This window comes from Anser anser (genome assembly GCF_964211835.1).
Source record: "Anser anser genome assembly, chromosome: 5".
Taxonomy (NCBI): domain Eukaryota; kingdom Metazoa; phylum Chordata; class Aves; order Anseriformes; family Anatidae; genus Anser; species Anser anser.
This window is the reverse complement of record NC_139725.1, coordinates 33,108,211-33,131,919: the sequence shown is the minus strand read 5'-3', so window position 1 is coordinate 33,131,919 and position 23,709 is coordinate 33,108,211. Positions and strand designations below refer to the sequence as shown.

Sequence of the window (23,709 nt, the reverse complement as noted above, 5' to 3'; positions counted from 1 at the left end):
AGAGAGTCCCGTGATGATGGGCGCTGGGTTTCTTTGCATTGCAGTGTATTGAGGGCTCCTCAACTGTGTTACCCTGCTGGGGCCAGCTCCAAGAGGAGGAGAAGGGAGATGTTCCTGTCAGGCTTTTCTAGGTGGTTTTTGACTTCCAGGGCGGTGGGGTGAGGATGTAGCACTGCAGGGCTCCTGCCTTTCCGCTGGCCTCGGGCCCGTGTAGTTCCCCCGTCCAACACGGAGGGGTGCTGCCCCTTGCAAGCAGCGCAGCTCGCCGTGCCTTGTGGGCTGAAACCAGGCAACTAAATAGCAGCTAAAAAAAGATGCAACACAAACATGAGCTGTGCACCATATTTAGTGGTTTTCCGTTTCGATTAACTCCTTAGGCAGCAGCTGTATAAAGAAACTTGCCTTGCTCCTCTGCTTTTCCTGAGCAGCTTCTCTCTGGCAAAATCCTTGCTGGTTGCAAACCGCAGCACGTGCAACACCAGTGCATAGCTCTTCGTGGGCACAAAGGTTTGGGGCAAGGTCTGGGTGTCATGGGTCTGCCAGGCTTGAGTTAGCACCGGGCTCCAGTCAGTTGAGGCTCCTGAGTGCTGCAAAGGTATAAACAACTTCACAGCTTTGAGGTGCTGAAGGACCTTGAAATATCTTGTGTGGTGGTGAAGGTGCTCAGGAGAAGCAGGCAGGAGTGAGGAGAGGAATCTGGGATCCTGTCATGTGTGGCTGTTGCTGGAAGAAATCTAAAAGTAAATAAATAAAAATCCACACACAAGAAACCACCTCTTAGCTTAATAAAGAAGGGCCAGAGTTTGCCTTTAAATTGTTCCAGATCGAGTCTACAATAAAAACTAGATGGGAGGATGGGTGGGTGATGAAAGCTCACTGGCTTCTGGAATAGCTCAGTGAGTTTTCAGCCCTTGGGGGACCCAGGCTTTTTGTGACGGCGGAAGGCCATCACGAAAAGATGATCGAGACTTGTTTAATTTGTAGCATTTGACTGTTGGGATTAGCAGGAGGCCCATCAGCAGGACCATAACAGCTTGATGGGTGTTCTCAAGACAGCAGTGACCAGACAAGGGGGAGGCTGTGTTGGAGGAGATCAGGGCAGTATGGCTGCCACAGCACCTGGCCCCTCATAGGAGCTGCAGGAGTTCTTTCCATCCCCAGGGGCAGGTGCTCCTCCTGACTTGAGCCAACTCGCTCAAAACCAGAAGCAAATTCCTCCACGTAGCCTGGCTTGTGAGGTGAGGGAGCCCTGCTCCCACATCCTGCCAGTTACCTCCCACGAGCCAGAACTGCAGCCTGCTCCAGCCCCTGCCCTGTTGTGCCTGCCCTGGACCTCGTTTTTGGGCTCACCTTTGCAGCCGTGGATCTCCTTGTGGCAGGGATGATTCTAGGGATCGTGGCATTCCTCACCGAATTGCTTTCCTCCTGAAGGAAAAATGAAAGGACGGTGACCAGCCGTCTGGTTTCTTTTGGTACCAAATGAAGCGTGGGGTTATTTGGGTAAACAGCAGCTGAAGACAAGTCCTCCCACAGGAAGAAGCCGCTCGTTGCTTGGCACAGACGGAGCTGTGCAGTGCCCAGCCAGGAAAGCCCGTGGCCCTCTCCACACGGGGGCACAGCTCGCCATCCATCAGGAAGCTTCATCAGTCCCTGCCCAAGCCTTCAGGCACTGGCAGTGCCGAGCTTTGAAAATGCGTTAGCTGACATGACGCTGTGCTTCTGAGAAAGCAAGGTTATGGAGCCGGGGTAAAACACGATCCGATGAACCATTCACGTCCCTTCGGGAGCCATGTTGGGCGAGTTCAGCCCTGTGAGAGCAGCAGGGCCAAACATCCGTGAGCTTCACCAGATACAAGGTGGATAGCGCGACAGATAGGCTTTTCCTGCTCTGGTTATCTTGGTACTTCTCTTTTTTTTTAATGATATAGATCTGATGGGCTCTTGTTACAACTTGCGTTCAGGTGACGGGCTGCAAAAGCGTGAGGGGAAAAAGGAGGTGCCAGCGAATCTTTTGCAACGAGTGATGATTAATGCCTATTCTTCTTCTAGCAATTTCACTTCTAGGTTATGACGAGCCTTTGGTTTTAACAAATGAGGCAAGCAGACTTTCAGCTCGTGACTGCTTTGCGGAGCTTTAAAATTGCTTCCTCAGCTTTTGGATGTCCATGGCAATAAAAAGAAACAACGCAAAACCGCAAAAAGTCTTCCTGCAGAATCGCACCCCACAGAAGTTTCGTGGCTCTGATGTACAGGGCACTCAGCTGAACCAGGAGGCTCAGTCTCCAGGAAGAAATTCCAATAAACGGCTCCTATCGGGCGAGCTGAACTGGTGGCAGCCTCAGTGGGAATTGTTTACTACCGTGCTCCAGCATAGACAAGGCCTCATTGTCTGGCTTTGACAGGGAAAATGTCCAGTTTCGCAAACTTTGCTGAGCAAGGGAGAAAATAATTATATTGCAGATCGGCTTACAAGGGGCACATTCATGTTTGGAAGAAAACTTGATTTTCATAGGGCGAGAAGGAGAAGCACGGCCGCCAAAGGGAAAAGCCAGCGCGTCGGTGACCTACGAAGAGGGCCTCGAGCCAGGAGCTGTTCCTGGCCAAGGTGGGTCCCGGGGGTCCCGGTCCTGGCCCTGGCTGGGCGGCAGGCACCGAGCACACCACGAGCAGCGGGGACAGCACAGCCCGAGCTGGGAGGTGCCGGTGCAGCCATCAGGCCCCAAAGCGTTGGTGAATTTTGCCTCATGTGTTTTTACTTAGGAGGATGACAGGGCGAGTATTTAAGGAAGAGGTTTTACAGCGCGGGGCTGGCTGCAATGAGCTGTGTGCCGTCGGTGCCGGCTGTGGAGGGGCCGCCTTCCCCCGAGCTGGGAGCATTAGCTGGAGCCATTTTGGCTGTCTACCCAAGGGGGAGGATGCAATTATCTTCTTTTCGCAAGATTGCATATAATTTTCTTTCTTTTATCTTAAAAAAAAAATAAAAAATGAAACAAGCAGACATAAACAGTGTAACAAGCTGATAACCCATTAATTTTTTCATCAGGTTGAAAGCAAAGCTCAAATGAGTCTGGTTTTATTAATCCTGCTCTGTGAACATTTCTCTCAAGACTGCGTGCGCTCTCCTCCTTGCAGGAAGCTGCAACAGCCAGCATAAACCCAGTTTGTTGTCATGGCAATTTCGTTAGCTGCCTTATCTGTACACCCGATTGCAGGTACCCAGAGGTTCCCACAGAAAAATGCAGGTGGAACGGCACCTCTGGAGATGTGCATACCACCAGCTGAGGGCCAGGCAGCCGTGAGACTATGCCATGTTGTTTAGGGCTTTCTCCGTCCAGGACCCGAAGACCCCGAGGTTTGGGGGCACAAGCACATCCATACAAACCAGTAAAACCTGTGCTTGAATTCTCTTCAGATAGCCTTACAAGCACGCAAATGCTGCCATTAATCCCAGTCCTTCCTATTTGTTGTCACCTGTACAAAATGTACTGTCCTAAGGAAGGGGAGAGCACGCGTGCGTGTGTCCTTGTTCTGAAGGGCACCCCCTTGCCAACTCTCTTTTGACAGGATTGTTTCACGAGTTTTGTGTTTCACCCTTCAGCTTGTCTCATATTTAGTATACCGTGTCCCGAGGGCAACTGCTGTCCAAGGTTTGTCGTGTTTAACTGAATTATCGTTGCCATGGGTGGTGGAAAGGTCAAATTTCATTCTGCATGGTGAATTCTGCCAGCCAAGGTATGTTACAGAGGAAGGGGGGAACCAGGCTCTCAAAGTCTGTGTCAAGGAGTCAGAGGGTGAACTGAGCAGGATTTTAAGAGGAGTTTACAGTAATCTGTTGCCCTGCTTCCCAAGGAAATGCAACTGGAATTGGGTCCACATTTAGGCTTATTGGAAAGCCCAGATTCACAGCCAAGTGTCATGGCTCTTTTTGAGCCTGCCCCTGTGCCTGCTCGCTGCTTTCTGGCCACAGCCTCCTCTGGGACAGTTGTGCTTTGCCTCAGATGCCTACTGAGGTCCTCACAGTGAGGATTTCAGGGAGCCCAGCACGGGCGAAGGGGTTGGCACAAGCCACTGACTTCTAGGTAGGGCTGGGCTGGCAACAGGTCTGGAAAAACTCAAGGAGATCCAGTGTCATTTGTCTGGATACCAAACGCACCCGGGTCATGCTTTTCCTGTGGTGCCAAAGCCTGCCCAGGAGGAACATGTAAAGGGGAGAGGTGCCTGTGTCCCACTGCATCTGCTGGCAGAGCAGCAGCTTAGCTGGACCCGACAGCCCGTTTGTGAAAAAACAGTAATAAAAAAAAGCATCTAACAGGGAGGACATGGGCATGTCGTGAGAGGAAATTCAGAACATCACCGATGTGCCAAGTGTGGCTGTAGGAGACATAACGAGCAGGTGTGGAAAACTGATACAAGCAGGTGAGTTTTGCAGCTTGCAATATAATGCTTTGATATCTCTTATCATCAGATGGATTTTCGTTTATGCTTGCTTACTTACAGTTCTGCTGTAGTTCCTTAATTTTGCCAATGGTAGGTAACAGTAAAAAGCATCTGTGGAGGCCAGGCAGCTGCACAGCACATTCAGTCTCTTGAGATCTGTCGCGCTGCCTTCTTCTGAGGGCAAAGCCCAATGCTGGCTGAGTTTTGGTCTGCACTGTCAGCTTGCTGAGCACCACCGAGAGCAAAACTATCTCCAGCCAGGGCACCATCTACTGCGGACTTGCAGAAGATATTTGCAGCGCATTGTTCCCCTTAATTACTGCTCTCTGGAAATACAAAGCATGGGATGAAGGATAATGAAACAAACAGGCTTATTTAGGTCAATTACAAAAACGTGGGCTAATTGTGAACAAAGTGGTAAAGCAGGAGCAGATGGGGCTCAGGGGCAGACGATGCCACCGGTGACCTACATACCGCTGGGTGGCAGGCGGTGGGGGCGCGCAGCTCAGCGCGGGAGGGGTTTGCACATTCTCTCCTTTCAGGTCCCAGCGGGCACGCTGTGTGCCACCCGCGGAGCTGTGCAGAGCTGGCCCCTGTGTGCAGGAACACTCAGGGAGGTGATGGCCAAGCCACGCAGGGGCCTCCTTCCCAAGCGGTGTTCGACCCTCAGGAAGCTGCAGGACCTCTGAGACTTGGGGCAGACCTGGAAAATATTAGCACTTTTTTTTTTTTTTTTTTTTTTTGCCTCCTGCAGAACAACCCTGGAGTGAAAATGGTGTAGTTTGTACGCTCTGCTTATCCTGCCAGGGGGAGGACAAGCAAATGACGATTGTGTCCTGATCTGTGTTTGGACACGCGCAGGAAAACCTATCCCACGATCCCGTTCTGTGCCTGTAACTGTCGGGAGCGCTCTTACCTCACCTGACTCAACACAACCAAACCAGACCCAGCCTTCCTCCAGGAAACAGGCCCTTACAGCAGAAAGGCAGCAGCTTTCAGTCTCTGCTCAGGGAGCCCTTGTGAGTGCTTCCAAGGTGCTCGTGAGGCGTGGTTGTTCTGGGCTACCTCCCATAAACACCCTGAAACCCACTGCTGACAGGATGAAGTGTGCAGGTGTTGGCAGCTCTGCTGCGAAGTATTTCGGGGTCCCAAACTGGGAAGGGTATAAGGTAACTGCCCTAAGGGAAGCCGTTATCATTCCTCAAGGAGTTCAATGGTAAATTAATCCTGTGCTTCACATTTCCAGGGAGCAGTAATTAAGGAGAACAATGGAACAAATATAACTCCTACAAAAGGGAACAAAGACTTGGCATCCACCAGCTCAGTCAAATGCTTTCCTATAATGTGGTTTTCAGCTCTGGGTGCCCCTTGCATGTCAGGAGCTCTGTATCCAGCATCCCATCTCTGTGTGCCTTCCAGCCCTGGGTGCCTGGCTGGGCAACGAGAGAGACCCCTCTTTTATCTGTACGTGGCTGGTTTTGTCTCTGCCCAACCCTAAGGTCCTAGCTAATCCCTCTGTAAAACAGAGTTCAGGCAAGACTGCAGTTTCACCGTGAGCTTTTGAGACTGACAAACGATTCGGCCCTGTGTGTGAATGGAACCAGACTCTGTTAGAGCTAAGCTTAAGGAAGACCCCGTGGATTAGCCTCGGAAACATGTTACGGGCCATCTCAGCAGCCAAGGCTGTGATGGTGGGGACTTCACAGGACCCAGAGAGTATCCAGGCTGTCTGGGAAGGAATGCCGGCTGTATTTCCCCTCTAACAGCCCCATGAATGGCAAGAAGCACACGTTCCCAGCCAGCAGCTACAGCACTGCATTCCCCACAGCGGCGATGCTCTCACAACGATGGCTCAGAGCACATGCTGCTGAGGTCCTGCGGCCATTCCTCCAGCCTCCAGTCACCCGGCCCAGGCTGTTTTCTATCACATTTATTGCTTCACAGCAAGCTCCAAAGCTTGCTACACACCGGATGCATGCGTGCCTCGGGCACCAGGTGAGTCAGCACAGGGCAGATGCACGGCCCTGGCTCGACAGCTGAACAGACACATGTATGTGCTTCGCTAATTACGTTAAGAGCATTTTTAAATGAGGACATGGGTATAGTTGATCCCTTGAAATACAGGAATGAGACATAAGTGGGCTTGTTCACCTGAGTTAAAATTTAAATGGATTCGTAATATTTTCCTTCAATTTAGATCACATTTTTCTAATTTGGAAAAAAAAAATGGCTTAGCTGTACTTGGGATTTACAAATACATCTGTGCACCTTTAATTTCACTACGGTAATTACCCATCCTTGGTGTTACGAGCCTTTTCTAAGCAATATCTTCCTATCTTCGCTTGGGCTTTCCATACAACACATTTTGTTCTTACTCCCCTAGCTTCTCTAGATCCTGTGTAGCTGCTGGTTGGAAACTAAACATTTCAAGTCAGGCACCAGGACCCTGACTAAAAGACCCAAGACTGGGTTGCAAATAACTTCCAGAAACTCATTTTGCTCGTCCCTTTTAGCTGTGACAATAAAGGAGAGGAAGGGACAAAGATCACTGGGGGAGAACAAGTCAACAAAAGCAAGTAACTGGTGGAGTTCACCACCTGACACGCCATACGTTGAGTTTAGAAGGCTTGTGTATTTCCTGTGAAGGATCTTGTGTGCTTTGTCAGGGCAAACTCATTGCTGAGTAAGAGGCTAGTAATGAAACGGTTATTAAGTTTGCAGTCTTTTTCCTAGCTGGAGGAAAATCATATCTAAAATATCTTCTATAAACAACACAGTAGCTGCTTTTCCTCTTTTGCCCCTTACCTATTTTCTTATGTATCTACTTCTATTCTGGAGTAGACCTAAGCTGTTTACCTTCCCTCCTTCACCCTCCCTCCCCACCTGAGTGCCTGCTGTTTGCTGTTCTAATAAGTCACCAGGTGGAAAAAGATTTTATGACCCTGCAGAATCAACATCATGTGAGGCTAAAATGGTAGACAATAGCCTAAATGGAAACCAGCACCATGGTCCCGTGGAGGTGGAAGGGTCAACAGCTCTTACAGAAGACTGAAAGCTCATCCTGCCAAGTGTTTCAAAATTTGGGGGACAAAATATGTTCTCTGCTCTTCACTTGGCCTTTGCTAAACCAGCCTGAAGGCTGCTCAGGATAGTGGCAGTGACGGTGTGTAGCAAAATCTGTCCACACAATTTTAGCGGAGACACGTGAGCAAGCTCAGCCCCTGCTCTGTGCTGTTTGGAAGCCATGCATTTGCATTGGTATGATGCCAATCCTTGACTAAGACACCTGGTCTCCAAATAGGCATCAGTTCCTCATGCCACCTGCCACGACTTCCAATTTGGAGCTCCCTCCAGTAACAGGCTTGTCTGTTGGAATCTAAAAAATATGAACCGCTGTCTCAGGTCTGTTTCTCTGAGAAAGAAATGAGTTTAAAAAAAAAGGGAAAAGCAAGCTGATCAGGCAGCCACGCTGGGTCACGGCTGCAGTGTGGTAGCGATGCAGCGGGGGCTCAGAGGCACGCGGCACCTTGCTGCCCCTGTTACGCAGAGCTCACGCAGTGCTCAGCAGAGCTGGTGGTGGGACCACGAGTGTCCTCATCACGTCAGCAGGGTCAGCTGGAGAGTCACCTCACGTTCCCTGCCTGACTGCTGGTGGTGGGAAGAGCTCGGGGAACAAGTTCAAGGAAAGGTTTTAATGGCAAGAGGGCTCGCGGAGTACTTCTGCTCTGTTGCTTCGCATCTTCTTTTACATGCCTTTTTATCAAGGCATTTTTGAGTAGGAAAATCATTCTGATTAAAGCCACTTAGAAAATGTTCATTCTGCTTTGAGCCCTACAGAAGGCTTATGGGATTATCTGCAAGATGTTATTTCTTAGAAAACACAGAGGATTTCTGCAACAGAGGAAAACGTTTCCAGATAGCTAATTACCTAGTGCTTAAAAATAGGGCATTTCATTTACGAGGCATCTGGTCTCTCTCATTATTTATGGCACACCTCAGAAGACTACTTTAAGAGCATCACTGAAGAGTAAATGCCAAAGGCAAATTATATAATTTATTCATGGTAGATTGGCTCTTCTGGAAGGGAAGAACTCATGACCTTAGAGTGAAGCTGAAAATCCTGCTGCCTCCACTTATCATCAACTGATCTCAGTCAAGGTGCTGACCCTGGGAGTGGGCCCTACAGAAAGTAGAAGTTTTTTCTTTCCATTTTGAGTTATTTGGTATTTCCTGTATGATAAAGCGACAGGGAGAACTGAAGCCAAGCAGGTTAGCATCTCCTACTCCGGTTTCACCCAAGCTAACACTCTCATAGTTGTAGAGTCAGTACATGGGTTTTGCACTAATCTTTTGTAAATGTGATGTTAGAATTGGAAAATCAGGCCCTTCTAATGATGGAAATAAGTGTGGAATAGGACTCGTATTACAATGCTTAGAGGAAGCTGGTCATTCCTGCTTGTTTTCCCTTTGTAATAATAGGATCAATCCTCCCCCCCCCCCCAAAAAAAAGAGAACACCCCAAACAAAACAAAACAAAACAAAAAACCAAGTGTTTATATTAATAAAACTGTAGAAAAAGTTTCTTTAAAATCATTGGTACGACCTTTCTCTTTAAGATGAACTGAAGGAACTATGTGACATTTCATCCCGTTTTAGCTAATAATTACAAAGGGGGTAAGTTTTACTCAGAAAATCAGAAGCATCGCTTGCCTGTCCCAGTTCCTTTTCAGTGAATTTCAAAGTCCAGTGATGTTTCAGACATAGTCTGTCTCCTCAGTCGCTTCACAGACACAAAGAATTGTAATCACAAATCACATTATGCTGAGCTCAGCTTTCAACAGAACAACGCTAGCTGCGTTAAAACAGCGTCTCCCAAGCAGACATCTCAGCTGTCCCTTGTTTTCAAAGACATCCCTCAGTTCATTCCCAAATGTATGCATGTTTCTCACAAATGTGATGACTCTGATGTTTTACTGTTGAACAGCAGAAATTTAAGAACTATCAACTGCTTTCTCCCCCCTGCGCAGTGTCAGGTCCCAGTGGTGTACAGGCTGGTGCGCGTTTTTAACTCCGCATCCAGCATGAGTGGTTCTGCTCACTAGAACTGCTCCCAGTCTGGATAAAACTAAGCACCCGCTAAATCTTTATAGAAGAGGGATTTTACTTTTTTTTTTCTTTCTGTCTTTTTTTTTTCTTTTCCCAGCAGCTCTGTTTTCCTTTATAAATCCCTACTCACCCTTTGAAACAGGGCTCTGCTTTCCAGCAAAGTGGCAGTAGGTAGGAATGGACAACACCCACATTTTCTGAAAGAATCCTCGTATGTGCCTCTTCTTGGGCTGCAGACCATGTTTGGGTGTGGAAGCTAAGATACTTTTGTTCCTATCTCCCACAGACTTCAATTACTTTTACTTAAAGAAATAATTGCGACACTGCTGACTTGCAATTTAATTGTAAATTTAAAAAAATGTGGTATATTTCTGAAAGCCTGGAACCACGCTGCTTTTTGACTCATAGCAACAGGTGTGGATTTCTTTAGGGCACCTATGTATGAAGGCTAAAGATTAATGAAGGTTAAAAACCAACATTTTAAACACACTTCTTGCAGGTTACTATGGCATGACAGGAGCTCATAGAGATTGGAAAGATGTCCTGTGTTATGCCTCTAGGTGTTTCCTTCAATATATGCAGGTTTCTGACCAGCCAAGCCTTAAGATCGTAATCCTGGCTGCTCAGAATCCCTCTTTGAATGGAAAACAACCTTTTCTTGAAATACAGGCAGTGCGGGGTCACATAGTCACAAGCTGTGACACTAGCAGTGTGCTGGCCGTTGTGGTCACCACTAAGGGCAAGACCACGGCCTGTGTGGATTGATTGGCATGGTAAAGCTGTGCCTGAACTTTCTGAACACTGAAGATTTTCATGGCCTGTGTTTTTGGCACGGTCACCCCCAGTTGCCACGCATACTCTGGGTTTGAGTCAGTTGTGGAAGATGGGATGGTCATCACTGAGGGGAAACTGGGGAGGGATTGCGGAGCAAGCAGCAAGGAGCCTGCAGGGCGTTCTGAGGATGGACTGAGAATGGCAGCTGCCATCCCTGAAGGTGTTTAAGAGACTCGTGGACGTGGTGCATTAGTGAGGGACTTGGCAGTGCAAGATGGAAGCCGGACTCGGTGATGCTGAGGGTCTTTCCCAACCCATGACTGTGCTAAAGAAGGGGGTGCCAGCAGGTTTTTTTCATAGGGCGGACCCTCAGAAACACCACTTTCCTTCCCCTCCTCCAGGCCAGTCCCTAAACTCCCCCAGAGCTCAACGCCCCCTCGGACAGCACTTGCCGAACCGCCCCCTCCCCCAGCCTCGCCCGCCGCCGCCTCACGGCGCCCGTGAGGGGGCGGCGCGAGCTCCCCGCGCCCGCTAACGGCCGCCCTCGCGCCGCGCCAGCCCTCCGCCAGGGGCGCGCGCCCCCAGCTCCGCCGCCGCCGCCGCTTGACCCGCGCGAGGCGCCGTAGCGCGGCCGGGCGGCGCTGGGCTCCCGGGGGCGGCCGCCCCCCGCTGCTGCCTGAGGCCCGGCGCCGCGGGGCCGCCCCTTCGCCGCCGCCGCCGCCGCCGCTGAGGGAACGGCCCCCGCCCCGCCCGGCCGCGGGGGCGGCCCGCCAGGCGGCCCCTCCTCGGGGGAGGCCGCATGGGCAGGCGCTGCGGGGCGCCGCGGTCGCCGGCAGAGCGGCGGCTGGGCGGCAGGTAGGGGAGGCTGGGGGCCGGGAGCGGGGCCGGGGCGGCCCATGCGGCACCCCCCTGCCGAGGGGCAGCGTCCGGCCGGAGCCCCGCGGTGGCGGGCGGCAGCCCCTGGCCGCGCTCTCCCCGGGCGGTGCGGCTGCGGAACGTGCCCTGCCTGCCCCGCCGGGTGTCGCCCCTTCTGCCTGCGTGTCCTCGGAGCGGAGCTCGGTCCGTGGGAGGTAAAAACTCCCTCGTGGTTGTGCCGCGGCTCCGGGCTGTAAGGATCGAGCGCCGCGTTGCGCTTTCCGTGCTGCAGAGCCCGGCTCCGGGGCAGGCACAAGGGGCTGGACGGACCCCGTTGATTTTTGTGGTTGTAAGAGCTGATGCTGAAGCGTAGGAAGATCAGGTTTCTAGATCTGATCTGAATTGATTTAGAGCTGCTAAATGGTAGTAAAAAGGAGGATCGCTTGTATGGACGCCTCTGAGAATAAATAACGCTGCATCCATCTTTATTATTAAATCTTGCATTTGGCGTTTCTCGTAAAGAATGAAGCTTAAAAAATCATTGCGAATGTTTTACTGACCCCTGGGTGCATCTTTCAGTTTAGATTGCTGCTGATTTGATCCTCTGGAATCTGCAAAAGGAAAGCCTGCCAGCCTCTGTGAATAGCTTTGCAGTGTAACAGGAGTGGAGTCCCCGAGCAGAATCCCTGAGAGATGTGTGAACAAGCGTGAGCAAAGCTGAGCACCTTGGTATTTCTGCCTCAAACCTGGGCTCGTTCCCCAGGCACGGTTTGCACGGGGTGTAATACCCTCCTGATACCTGGAGATGATGTCGGTTGAAGGGTCTACAATAACAAGTCGGATCAAAAACCTGCTTCGCTCCCCTTCCATTAAGCTGAGAAGAAGCAAGCCTGGGAACAAGCGTGAAGATATCGGCAGTAAGGTGAGTACGGTGTGGTGCTGCCAGAATGCCTCGACTTTGTTGCCTGTGGTCCCATCTGTACTGAAAATAGTGCTTTGGGAGGCCTGGTGTGACCACAGAATTGTCTTTTAGTTGAGATCCTTACGGTGCTGCAAATTCTTGCAAAAGCCAGGGTCTCTCTTTCGAAAGGCACTCTGCTTGTGGTGTATGTGACTGGAGGTACTCAGTCTGAAGATACTGTATTGGAAAGCTTTTGGGGTTTTGTTCATTCTGGCATATGGAGATGTTATGGATGACTGACAGGAGGAACATAATGCTCTTTTTTCCTCCACATTTCCAACTGCTACCCAATGTTACAGGCAACTAATAATCCACAAAGACCTGTTTTTCCGTGTAAGCGATGGCTGCCGGCCCCACGGGGGAGTGCTCTGTGAGCACCTGGGGAAGGGTGGGATGGTCTGAAATGTGATTTGTGTCTCTGAGGTGGCCATTCAGGCAGGGGTTGCATTCCACAGTCCTGCATGAGCTTTCCTCCATCTTCCCTTCTCTGTGTGCTTCAGACTGAGCTCTCTCTTCTCTAGGAGATGCCTTGTCTGGGTGTAGTTGGTTCAACCTGAAAAATTCCTCGTTCCTCTCGGTGCTGCAGAGGATTCCTGACAGACAGTCACTCACTGGGAATTGGCTGGTGTCATGAGGAGAGGAGGCTGACTTCTCCCCAGCTGCAGGGAGAAGAGGAGCTGGGTGGCATTGCCTTGTGCTGAGAGCAGGCGCCTCTGAGTCAGGGCACCTGGTTCTTTCCCTGCCACTGATTCACTTGTAACCCTGGGCAAATCACTCAGCGTCTGCATAACTCCGGCTCCGTAAATAGCGAGGTTAGTCCCTCCCCCCTTGTGAAGACTCAGTAATAAATAAGAAATGCCTGTAATCCATGAATGCAAAGCGCGTTCATTTGTCTCAAAACAGTAGTGCTGCAGTGAGGAACATGTGTAAAACTGCAGGGGGAATAAATGGCTCTTTATTTAAATGGCCCGTTCCAGCATGAAATCCTGCTCTGGAAGCTCTGGTTCAGGTCGGAGGTTCCCTGAGATGGCTCTTGTGTACCAAGGAACACAATGCTCCTCTCTTGTCATGAAAGAGGAAAACCTGCTCTGCTTCCTCAGAGTTGTCTCGGGGAGAGTCCTTGGCGCTTGTGTGCGACCCCTGCACGTGCATGTGCGTGCAGGTACTGCGCTTAGTGCAGCCTGGGTACTGCCGGGGACACATGCCGTGTGTCTCTTGCTGACCTGCGTTCCACAGAGACCTGACAAAACAGCCCAGGGCCACCTGTGCCACCAGGTACGGTGGGGGTGGGCGTTGGATTCTGGCCCTGTGAAAAAAGGCTGAGTTCTGCCTGCTCTGTTTCACAACCGGGACCTGCTGCTGTAAACCCCAGGTCTTCCCTGGTACCTGTGTCTTTTTAACCTTGCCATGTGCCTTTTAGGAGAGCTCCACTGTATCCCTTGTGCTGTTTCCCGGTGTGCAGTCGGGGCTGCCTGATCCCCTGGGGACATCATGGATTCTTTCCACACCATCAAATTAGGGTTTGAGGGCTGGCTTTTGTGTATCTTATTAGTGAGAGCAGTTAATCAGTGAGATACAGAGAAGCTCGCTGGTAGAAGCAATTTGCTGTGATGGGGAGTTAGGGGCTGGTGGTGGTTTTCCAAACCAGTCTGCTCTGAATTTCTCTCAGATGACTTACAGCCTGCCTTCAGTGGGACAGCTGGGCTGCACAAGGCAAACGGGAGCAGGCCCTTTACCAACAGAACAGCTTCCCCTTTATCCAACAGAACAGCTTCCCCTGTTTGAAATCCATGGAGATGTTTCCTCTGCTCTGTGTGTTCTTCAGCCTTCCAAGGTGAGAAGCAGCTCTCCTTTTCTAAAATAGCAGGAAACAGATCCTCTGAGTCTGCTGTTTAGCACAAGTGTAAATCCTGGGGACTGAAATCTGAGCATCACGCACACTACTCCTGAGGGATCTCTGCTGACCTGCAGGAGGGGCTTTTCCAGGCGTTTTTGGCTCTTGGACTTTTTGAGAAGTGCCTGCTCCGGGAGGTGCGTGTGGCTTCAGTCACATGAATTGGGTGAACCTGGAAATACGGAACGGTCTGTGAACTTAGGCCTAGGATGGAGCAGGACTGTTGCCTTCGATTAACGCGTGAAAGGTGATACGTGCTTCATGCACATGGAAGTAGGTAAAGAGCAAGCTCTCTACAGCTCTGTGGTTCCTCTGAGTTTGTCAGGCTCTTTTTGCAACCAGCTACTCAGTTTAAGATGGACAAGCACCCTCAGTGCCACTACCTTCACTTTTCTAAGCTGTAATTATTCTTTTTTTTCTTTTTTTTTTATTCCCCGATGTGTGGTAAGTGTCCCTGCTCTTTCCTGAGGAGCCCTTGGGCTGCGCGAGGCCTGACAGGCAGTCTCAGCGGTCAGGGACGGACCCCTCGGGCAGTTTGTCCTGCTGACGAGAAGCTCTGTGGAAATTGGCTCCTTCCAGTGAAGCAGCTGCTGGGCTGCAAGGGGCAGGCTGTGGGAGGCTGGCTGCGCAGAGACCTGTTTGTGCTTCGCCCTGGAAGGGGGAGCGTGGGTAAGCACAGATAGGGAGCGTGGGGGCTGCGCAGGACGTGCCATGTGTGACTTGGGAGCTGTAAGAGGGAACTTGTTTTGTGACTTTTATTAGGACTTATTCCTTGCCTGTAATTAATGCAGGGTTCTACCGTGCTTCCCCCGAGGAGGTCTCTACAGGAGGTCACACAACCACGAATGTTTTAATAAATAAATATATAAAGGGAAGGAACAGGAGCTCTTTAAGTAAAGCTTGTTGACAAATTGGATGTAGTGTTTGGTTTTGCTGCTGCTTTTTGAAAACAACTTCTGTTTTGTGGGAGTCTTGATTTTTGTTGCTGTTTGACTAGCTCTGTGTTTAGAATATATATTTTTTTGGTTTTCTGATGTGGTAATCCACTTTTTGTATCCTCTCCACAAAAACACTCCCTTTTTTGTGTCAAACTAATACAGACTTAAAGTAGAGTGACTTACCTTTAGGCCTGTTGATTGTCAGGATTGCAACATGTCAGTGTGGAGGCTGGAAGCTAAAATTTCCTCAGATAAGTTGGTTGGCCTGCGTTCAATTTCTAGAGGATTACTAGCCCTACCAGAAACCCAGCTATGCATCTGGTCGCCATGCTTGTGATTCCAGTAGGGAGACAGTTAAAAACTGGGAAGCGAGTGCCTTTGAAGCTGCATTCATCGTGCTGCATGCAAGACACTGGACAGCAGGGAAGCACGACAAGCCTCAGCCATCTCCTGTTGCTGAAATGCCCCGCTTGCTGTTTGCACCCTGCACCTCGGCACCAGAAATCTCTCTCTGCTTATAGAAGTAATGTACCTGAGCAGGTAAAGCTCCTGCAGGGAATGTTCGTATTGCTAAGCTCTACTCCTGTAGGTATAAGCATCTTCTGTGTGTGTGTGTGTGTGTGTGTTCCTCAGTAAACCAGATCCACAATGTCACTGTAGAAACAAATCGCTACAAAATCTGCATACAGACTTCTCCTTAAAAGCGTAAGCTAGAGAGTCAGAAACGCACTTGGAATTTGCAGCTTGTTTCTTTGATCTCTGCTGTTTTTTTCTGAGCTAGAAATATTTCAAGTTGCCAGTTCACAACAGCGCCTTGACTAAAACCTGACGTTCCCCAGCAGGACGCCGTTCAGCACAGGGACTGGTGTATTCTGGTCTCCCCCTCGTCAAACATCGTGCAAACATGTGCAGCTGGAACGAATGCTTGTTGCTGCTGCACGGTGCTGGGTTGGACCGGACGGCTCTGCAAAACCTTTTTAGAGTTTTTGTTCAGAAAACGAGCCCTCTGTTGTTTCTGATGGGACAGGGCTTCCTGTCCTCTGGGAAGGAGTGGTTGGCCCAAACGTGTGCCTCTCTGAGCGGGAAGTGCATGGGCACAATTTATGAGGAAAGCAGTTCTGTGGAAGCTTGAGAGCCCATTCCCAGCCCGGTTCTCCAGCTCCTTAGTTCCCTGAGAAGCTGCGGGGCTTGGCTAGGACCGCAAGCCATGCTGGATGCAGCGGAGTGGAGTGATACTGCCGGCCTGCCTGTAGCTGCCTGCCTTCGGTATGCAGTCCTTTTGGTGTGAAAATATTAGAGCTTCCAATGTGAATCACTTCAGATGCTGCTGGTCCTAACTGGATCAGCTGAGAGTTGCTGAACCTCAGCTGGAACAGAACCAAAACACACACAAGTCTGATTCAGAGATACGTGTGCTTCAAAAATCATCACCTCTTATTAAATTGTTTTAAGGTGCAGCTGAGGCTTGTTGCGGGGCACAGTTCTTTGTAAGTCTTTGGGAACAACGTGGTCCCGCAGCAGCATAGCCTGCTGGCTTCCTCGGAGACCGCTGCAGCCAGTGGCACAGCTGAGAGGACACTTCCAGCCCAGGTCAGGCCTGCTGCTGCTGTGCCTGCTCTGCTTCGGTATCTGTGAGTGTTGCTTGGCCCCAGCTGATAGCTGGGGATCTCACACAGCTCTGCACCGCACGATCTAAACACACCCAACAGCTTAGGGGCTGCTGTCTGGAGACGGAAGGGATTTTGTGGCTGTCCCTGGTCAGGCTTATAACAGTGTCTCCTAAAGCAGAGGACAAAGGCTGATGAGGCACTCCACAGCCAGACCTGCATGTCAGTGGCACGTCCGTATCTGTGGATGGTGTCAGTGAAGCAATGAGTGTGTCATAGTGCAGGGGCCGAATCCTTTCCTACTGCGCTGCTCTGGTCCCTTCTACTTCACCCTCAAATACACGGTGCTCAAGATGGCCCTGTGTTTGCTTAACAGTTACATGCACAGGTTTTCCTCACTCCACTCGTTGCTCTGTGCACGTTACGCCTTGTCCTGCAATTACAGGGTGATCTGGCTAGGTCTCCTGGCCTGGATTGGAGCTTGCTGTGAGTGTTAAATGTGGCTTATAGCCACAAGGCCTGTCAAAGCTTTTCTGCTCCTGGGCTGCAGCACCAATTGCTTCTGGTTCAAGGGGATGGATATAAAAGCTTCTAGCAACTCAACGTGTTTGATTTTATAGCCTGCAATTGTATCATGAACCACTGTGACCCTTTCTGCCAAACTTGAGACAAGGTTGCTGGAAAGATCTCACCCTTCTGGCCGCCCCTAAATAACATGCTGCCTTTACCATGAGGGACAGCAGGAAGCCCGCCACACAGTGGGGTGGGAGCAATGGTTTGCTGACAGCTGGGGTGCAGCTAGCGTAAGTAACACAAATCAGGTCACTTGCTGAGAGGGTTTACGTGGCTATTGCTTCCCCTGGGCGGTCACGTGCTGGATGGTCTCAGAGCTTCAGAGGTCTTGAATTGCATGTTGTTCTTCCTCTCCTTCAGACGAGCGGGGTATTCTGAGAAGGCACGTGGGACTTAGAAACCCAACCTGGCTGCAGAGACCAGTAAGCAGGTTTTATTCTGTCCCTGCTGTGCTGGATAAGCCGTGCACATACAGATTGACAACCCCCTTTTGCTCGCGAGCTGTTGTGCTGCAGCGGGCAGCGAGGCACTTTGTGTTTGCCCAAGACCCGGCTGGGGCAGTAAGGTGGCAGAGCTCCGGGCTGGGCAGTGGTGCTGCAGGTGGTGGGTTTGCTGCTTGCTGCTCGGGGCTGTTCATCACCGTGGGGCGCTTCACCGTGGTGAGGAAAGGCGTCCACAGACACAGTGGAAAGAGACCTCCTCCGACACGTACCGTCTGTTTTGCTGCCTGTGCGTGGTGGCGTGTTCTGCTATCTGTGGTGTATTGCCTGGTGTGTTTCAGGGAAAAACAGTTGACGTGTTGGTTGGGAGCCAGGCCAGGTTGGAGCACTATCTGCTTCTGTTTCATCAAGGGCCTACAGATGCCTGTAAAACGACACAGACACAAATGACATAAATGTATATTTTTGTCACCCTCCTTTGTTTGGTGGAAAGCAACAGCAGGGCACCACCTCCATTTCCAGCTGGGAAACTGGTGGTCAGCATTTTGGTGGCCGTGCAGAGCCGAGCAGGTAGGGCATCCTGTCGATCAGGTCTTAGGGAGAGGCGCTTCGTTACCCTTGGTATGGTTTTATCCGTGAGGCTGAAAGCAAATACCATGCGGTAGGTAGTCTTTGGCTTTTGGTACAAGTGTCTTGTCTTGATGTTTGGGGCAGGGAGTGGTGCTTACATGGCACTCAGACGGCGCTTAGCAGGAGCGGAGCCCTCATATTAGCACTGAGTGATCCCAACTAAGGTCTGAATAATTATCTAGTGCCAAACCTGGCATCAGACACTTGAGGCTTCTCTTTCTGTCTGATGTACCTGCCTCCTCCGCACAGCTGGAAGCTTCTGAGGACTTGTGTGCAGGTGCAGCAGGGCATCTCTGGAATCTCGGGATTCCAGCTCCACACGTGGGCTGCTCCCTGCGCCTGAAACCCTGCGGCTCTGCTGAGGCTGTGCCCACCGAAGGGTGGCTACTGCAAGTCATTTCCTTTCACCACAGCGCTGTTTAGCCTTGTCCTGAGCGTGTCCACTTGTTGTGCAAGGAAAATACATCTGAGGCCTGCGGCTGTTGTAACCGCTGATCTGTGCTGTGTGATCTGTCTTCAGAAATATTAGTGCAAAGGTGGGTCGCTGGCTGTGTTTGTATGACTGTAGCAGCATCCCATCTTTATCTTGCTTCAGTCAGCGTTGGACAGATGTGATGAAGTAGACCCAGTCCAAAGGAGCTTTTTAAAAAAAAAAAAAGGGGAAAAAAAGGTGGGGAGTGGGGTAGGGAACGTGGTTTTCCTACACAGACGTGGCTCCAAACTCCCACAGGAAGTCTGAAGCAGAACTAGAAATTGAATCCTGATCCTCTGAGGCCAAATCTTAGCCTTAGCCGCAAAGCCCAGCCTCTTGCAGATTACCAAGGATGTTTCTCACTTCGCCCATTTGAGGACCGTGTGTTCATTTAGGATTATTTGCTTAAAAGTCCCCAAACCACGCTGCTGTAAATGCTGATTTGATTCTGTTGTCACTAATGATTTCAGTAGCTCTGGCGACGATGGCTTTCCAACAGGCTCAAGCAGATTAAGAACCATCTGAATTAAAGCTGTGGAAACCCCAGTAAGCCTTGTAATTTTGCTGATGTCCCAGGAGATCAGGACTGTTGTTAGTTACTGATTGGAAATAGTACTATAGAAAAGGCTATGAACCGCTGGTATATTTAGTGTTTCCAAGCCAGTAGCAATAAAAGCCAGTCCTGCTCGTCCTCCAAAATACAGCATTAAAGGTCACAGTGGGTCGAGAAGGCTAATACGAGGTAACTGCTATGAGATTTCTGCCCCGGTAGAATTTGGAAAGCGGCATTTCTTCCTTACAGGTGCGGCTCTCACGGCGATGTTCCTTTCATTTCTGCTTCTCCCAGCCGCTTTGCAGAGCTCGGCTGAGGCTTCCCCCGTCGTGCATCCAGAGCCTCCCTTCCCTGGAGGAAAGCAGCTCAGCGTGGGGTGTGTGGCGGTAGAGTCACAGCATCTCCGCTGCAGCCCGGATGCTGGGGCTGCAGGAGCGTTGAACAGGGCCGAGGGGGAAGGCGTGCGTGCGGGAGCCTGGCTCTAGGGGTGCCGGTTCTCGCCCGGGCCCTCACCGCCGTGCCCGTGCGGCCGAAGCGGGCGGAGGCGGCCCCAGCCCCGGTGCGGCCCCAGCCCCGCGGCACGGCGCGGGCAGCTCCCGCCGAGGGGGCGGGGCCTGGCGCCGCCCGTCGCCGTGGAGACGCCGCCCGGCCAATCCGCGTCGGGGGAGGGCGGGGCCCCGCCGGCCTGCCCCCGCCCCCCGCGCGGGTTTTGGCGCGCCCCGGTGCGGCCCGTGCCCGGCGGCGCCCTGCGGCGGGCCCGCGCCGCGTCCCTTAAGCGCAGCGTCTGGGGGAACTGCCGGCAAGCCGAGCCCCAGGGCTGGGCAAACGTAACGTGCCCACAGCCCGTGTCGCACAGACTGGCCCTTGGTGTTCGTGCGTGCAGCCCCGGTGACCCAGGTTTCAGGCTGAACATCAAGGCCACAAGGCAGCACCAGGTTGCCCTGGGTGATAACACCGTCCTCCGGGGCAGGGGATGTGGTTGCGTGAGGTGTACTGGGCAGCTTCCAGCTCTGCATCTCTGCCAAGGGCAATGAACCGTCTTTGTCATTTTAGGAAAACTTGCCTCTTTGTGAAATAAAAGGGTTTTATGAGGCACCTGAAACCTGGGGAGTTCCTAAGGTAACCAGGAGTGACGAAATGCTGCTGTCTGCAGAGAGCCCTGGGATGTTCCACTGGGAAGAGAAGAGTGCTTGTTGTGATAAAGCATTGAATTTTGCTGCCAGGACTTTCCAGAGGTTTAAAACAATTGGGAATACTCATCACCTACCGCCTAGAGGTTTGTTGGCAAGCAACAGAAACTCTTTTCTTTCTGCTGGTAGTTTTTTCTGGCACTTAGGGCCTGTTGTACTGGGAGGAGCAACCCGGCCCGCCTTAGCCGGCAGCCCTTGCTGAGGAGGGGAGGAGGCTGTGTAAACAATCCTGGAAGTCTGCAGGCAGAGAGGAGCTGCTGTTCCTGCCCCGGGTTGTGGGGACGGGAGCTGTGGGCCCAAAGCATGTTTGTGTAGCGTGTGGGGTTATTCTGAGTTGGGGAGTCCTCATGCTGAGGCGATGGCAGAGCTGTAAATCATCACTGATCAGCGTAAGCTGCAGAAGCAGTTTGGGCAGGAGGAAGGGCTTAGAAACAAAATCCGTTACAAAATGTGGGTGATTTCCCTCGCTGGGGAGCGGGAGGAATGCTGTCTTTGGGATGCGGCCACCCAGCTGGCAGAGGGATTTACTTCTAGGTCTGTCTGCCTGGGTTCTGTCCCGAGTCCTGCCCTCCTGCTCTCTGGTGCAATTTCATTTGGATGCCTTTCCTCAGATCCCCAGAAAAGAAAGTACTGTAAACAGCTGCCAAGCAGGATTTTGCGTTGTAGGGGATATTTAAATGCTGGGGCCTGGTTGGATGACAGTATGAGTGTGTTTCTATTTTGCTACGTGTATGTGTTTAATAGGAAGAACGTACTCTCTTTGGGTTGAGCGTATGTTACTTTACTTAATGTGCCTGTTAGTACAGTAACTGACCCTCCTTTAGAGAGTGGCACTGATATTGTGTTACAGCTGTAATGTACACAAAGTCTTGCACAACTTTGTATAATGTTTTTACAGTGGCAATGACCTTGAAGGTTTAAAAAATGCATGTGCTTAATTGTGTGTGAGGTAGTACGAGTGTGAGTAGTTCTACTTCACCCAAGGGATGGGGAGATAAGCACCTCTGTGGCTGGTGGCAAGATCAGCGTCTGTGTATGATTCATCTCATGCACATGAGATGTCTGCATGCCTTATATGTATATCATGCAGTTGTCTTTATGATGTTGTTTTGACCATCTCAGCTGCGCTTTGCTAATCCATGTTCCCTGGCTATGCTGGTAACAAGTCCTGTGAAGTTTGGAGCAGACACTGTTTTTTTCCCCCATCCCCCAAGTGAGCAGTTAACCGGAGACATTCTGTGCTATTCCATTTTTCTTTGGTACCCCCATCATCATCCCCAAAATGTGGAACTGTTTCCCTCCTTTCTATCTAGCCAGTTCCACATAAGATGCTGACCTGACATGTTCAGGAGGGCTCCCTGTGGGCTGCTGCCCGGGCCTTGGCCACCCAGGGGCCAGGTAAGAGCAGGGCCTAGCACCGGGATCCGTGTCCCCTTGGCTTGTAGCGGGCGTCTCCCTCGCCTGCGTGCCGCTGGCACCCCTTTCCAGCTGGAGTCCGTGCCTTCCGTGCTCCAGGCCGCGAGCCTGTGGGTGTTGGGCTCAATTCGGGTTCATTAAAACACAGCAGCACTATAGCTATTTCCAGTCCGAGCAGGGTTTGCACGTAGAGCTGTGCTGAGCTGACTGGGGTGCAGCCCGCTAGTTTCTAAGGTTACATTAAAATGCAAGGGGACGCTGGCAGATGCTCTGTGCGCTGCGTGTCTGCCCGTGCGCTGTCACACACCCGGGTCACCTCTGCGTGGTCCCTTGGCAGGCAGACGCGGCATCCCGCTGTGGTACGAGCAGGCTATTAACTTACAGCTATACATCTGCTGGGGCTGCGGTGGGAGTCTCTCAGTGCTGTGAGTTGGCAAGGGGCTCACCTAATTTCTTGCTAGATAAATTTTTTGGTTTTCTAATTATTATTATTATCGTTATTCTTATTTTTTTCCTAACCCGGCTTGTGTTTCTGCCCTGGTAGAGTCTGTTCTGGGCACAGTGGAACAGCCAAGCTGACAGTGTTTGTGGGACATTCTTTCCAATTGCTGTGCTCTAAACACATGTACACCAGCATTGAGTTACTTCTGCCTGGAAATAAGCCACAGAGCTATATATAAAATGTATTTGAACTGTGGCAGTAATGTTGTTGGTATAAATAGGAGAAAGGGGTAGCACCAGGGCTTCCCTTCCCTAGAGCTGGCTCGAGAGGAGTTCCCTTTGCTCCATCTCAGCTGAAAAAAATGGGGAAGGAGGCTGAAAGCAACAAGAAAACGTCACGGGGCTAGGCTTCAGGGAAGAGCATGAAGCATGAGAAACTTGGGTCTGGAGCACTGGGCTCCTCTTTGGTGGCTGCCCAGCTCTTCTCTCTTGTGGTGGGTTGCATGTCAGAAATCCCTTAGGCTTTGGTGTGTGGTGACCTGATCCCCCAGGGCCACAGGGTTGTTCTGTGACAGTCTCTTGCGTTCTTGTGACTCCAAAACTGGTGCGGAGTTTTCTTTAACTCTTTCTGACAGACGTTTCCCTTCTCTTGCTGTTGGAGAACTGGTCTGGGCACATGTAGGGCTTCTGTTTGCCCCGGTCATTGTGTCGTGTGACATTGTAGGGGACAGCGTGTTGAAGTGATATCACTTTCACAGGTGCACCAGGATGCTGCTGTCGTCTTTTGAACCTTGTGAAGTGTGCTTGGGACTTTTCCCAGGCAGCATTTGTAAGCGAAGCAACTTCTGCACTTTCGAAGTACTTGCCTGGTTCTTTGTACAAAATCGGTTGGTGGAAGTCTTTGCTCAGTCAGCGGGGCTGCCTGTGCCGCTATCTGCGGTGTTTTCTGTCAGTAATAGATTTTTATCTCACCCAAAAGAAATGTAGGAAGTGACCTCTATAGAAATAGCAGAAAGTGCTGATAAGCCCTGAGCAGCGGGTTTTAGTCTTTGCTCATGGCTGGTGTTAATTCCATTTTTAAAGTGTAAGTGCTTGTTTGTCTTTGGCTAATTTGTAAACTGATCCTTCCATAATGCTGTCTTTTAAGTGCTTTATTGTAGATATCAAGCCTGTGATGGTCTAAGGAGATAAGAGAAGCAAGGTTTGCAGCTAGAAGTAAAGTTCTTAAAACAACTGATACAGAAGAAGAGAAGCAAGATTGTGAACGTGGGTATGATTTCAGGGTGTAGTGCTCTGCAAACAACTCTCTACATTCAGTCCATTCTGCTGTGCTGCAAAGTTTTGTTTTTTAAAGTCAGAATCACCAGTTGCATTCTTACAGCTCTGAGGGACGCTCAGCCCCCATTTCATCCTACCCCTCTT

The 23,709-nt window shown here is 50.9% G+C and overlaps 1 protein-coding gene and 1 long non-coding RNA gene across 7 annotated transcripts in view; one reads left to right on the top strand and one right to left on the bottom strand.

The window, feature by feature from the left end:
* Positions 1 to 166: 166 nt before the first annotated feature.
* LOC310900078 lies at positions 167 to 10,775 on the bottom strand. Of its 2 annotated transcripts, XR_014584814.1 has the most exons (3): positions 1,351 to 9,832; positions 403 to 723; positions 167 to 304 (listed from the first exon to the last, which is right to left on the bottom strand). It is a non-coding gene; the product is annotated as an uncharacterized lncRNA (long non-coding RNA). The 2 variants fall into 2 exon arrangements; XR_014584813.1 differs by lacking the exon at positions 167 to 304 and having other exon boundaries at positions 329 to 723; positions 1,351 to 10,775.
* A 237-nt stretch (positions 10,776 to 11,012) lies between these two features.
* Positions 11,013 to 23,709, top strand: part of MAPKBP1 (mitogen-activated protein kinase binding protein 1) — a 96,804-nt gene continuing 84,107 nt past the window's right edge. Inside the window, exons 1-2 of one of the 5 annotated variants that reach the window (XM_083837260.1) lie at positions 11,013 to 11,172; positions 11,752 to 12,094. In XM_083837260.1, coding sequence (XP_083693386.1) covers positions 11,978 to 12,094 — 117 coding nt within the window. In that variant the 5' untranslated portion in view covers positions 11,013 to 11,172; positions 11,752 to 11,977. The other 4 variants (XM_083837261.1, XM_083837258.1, XM_083837259.1 and 1 more) reach the window with 4 other exon arrangements.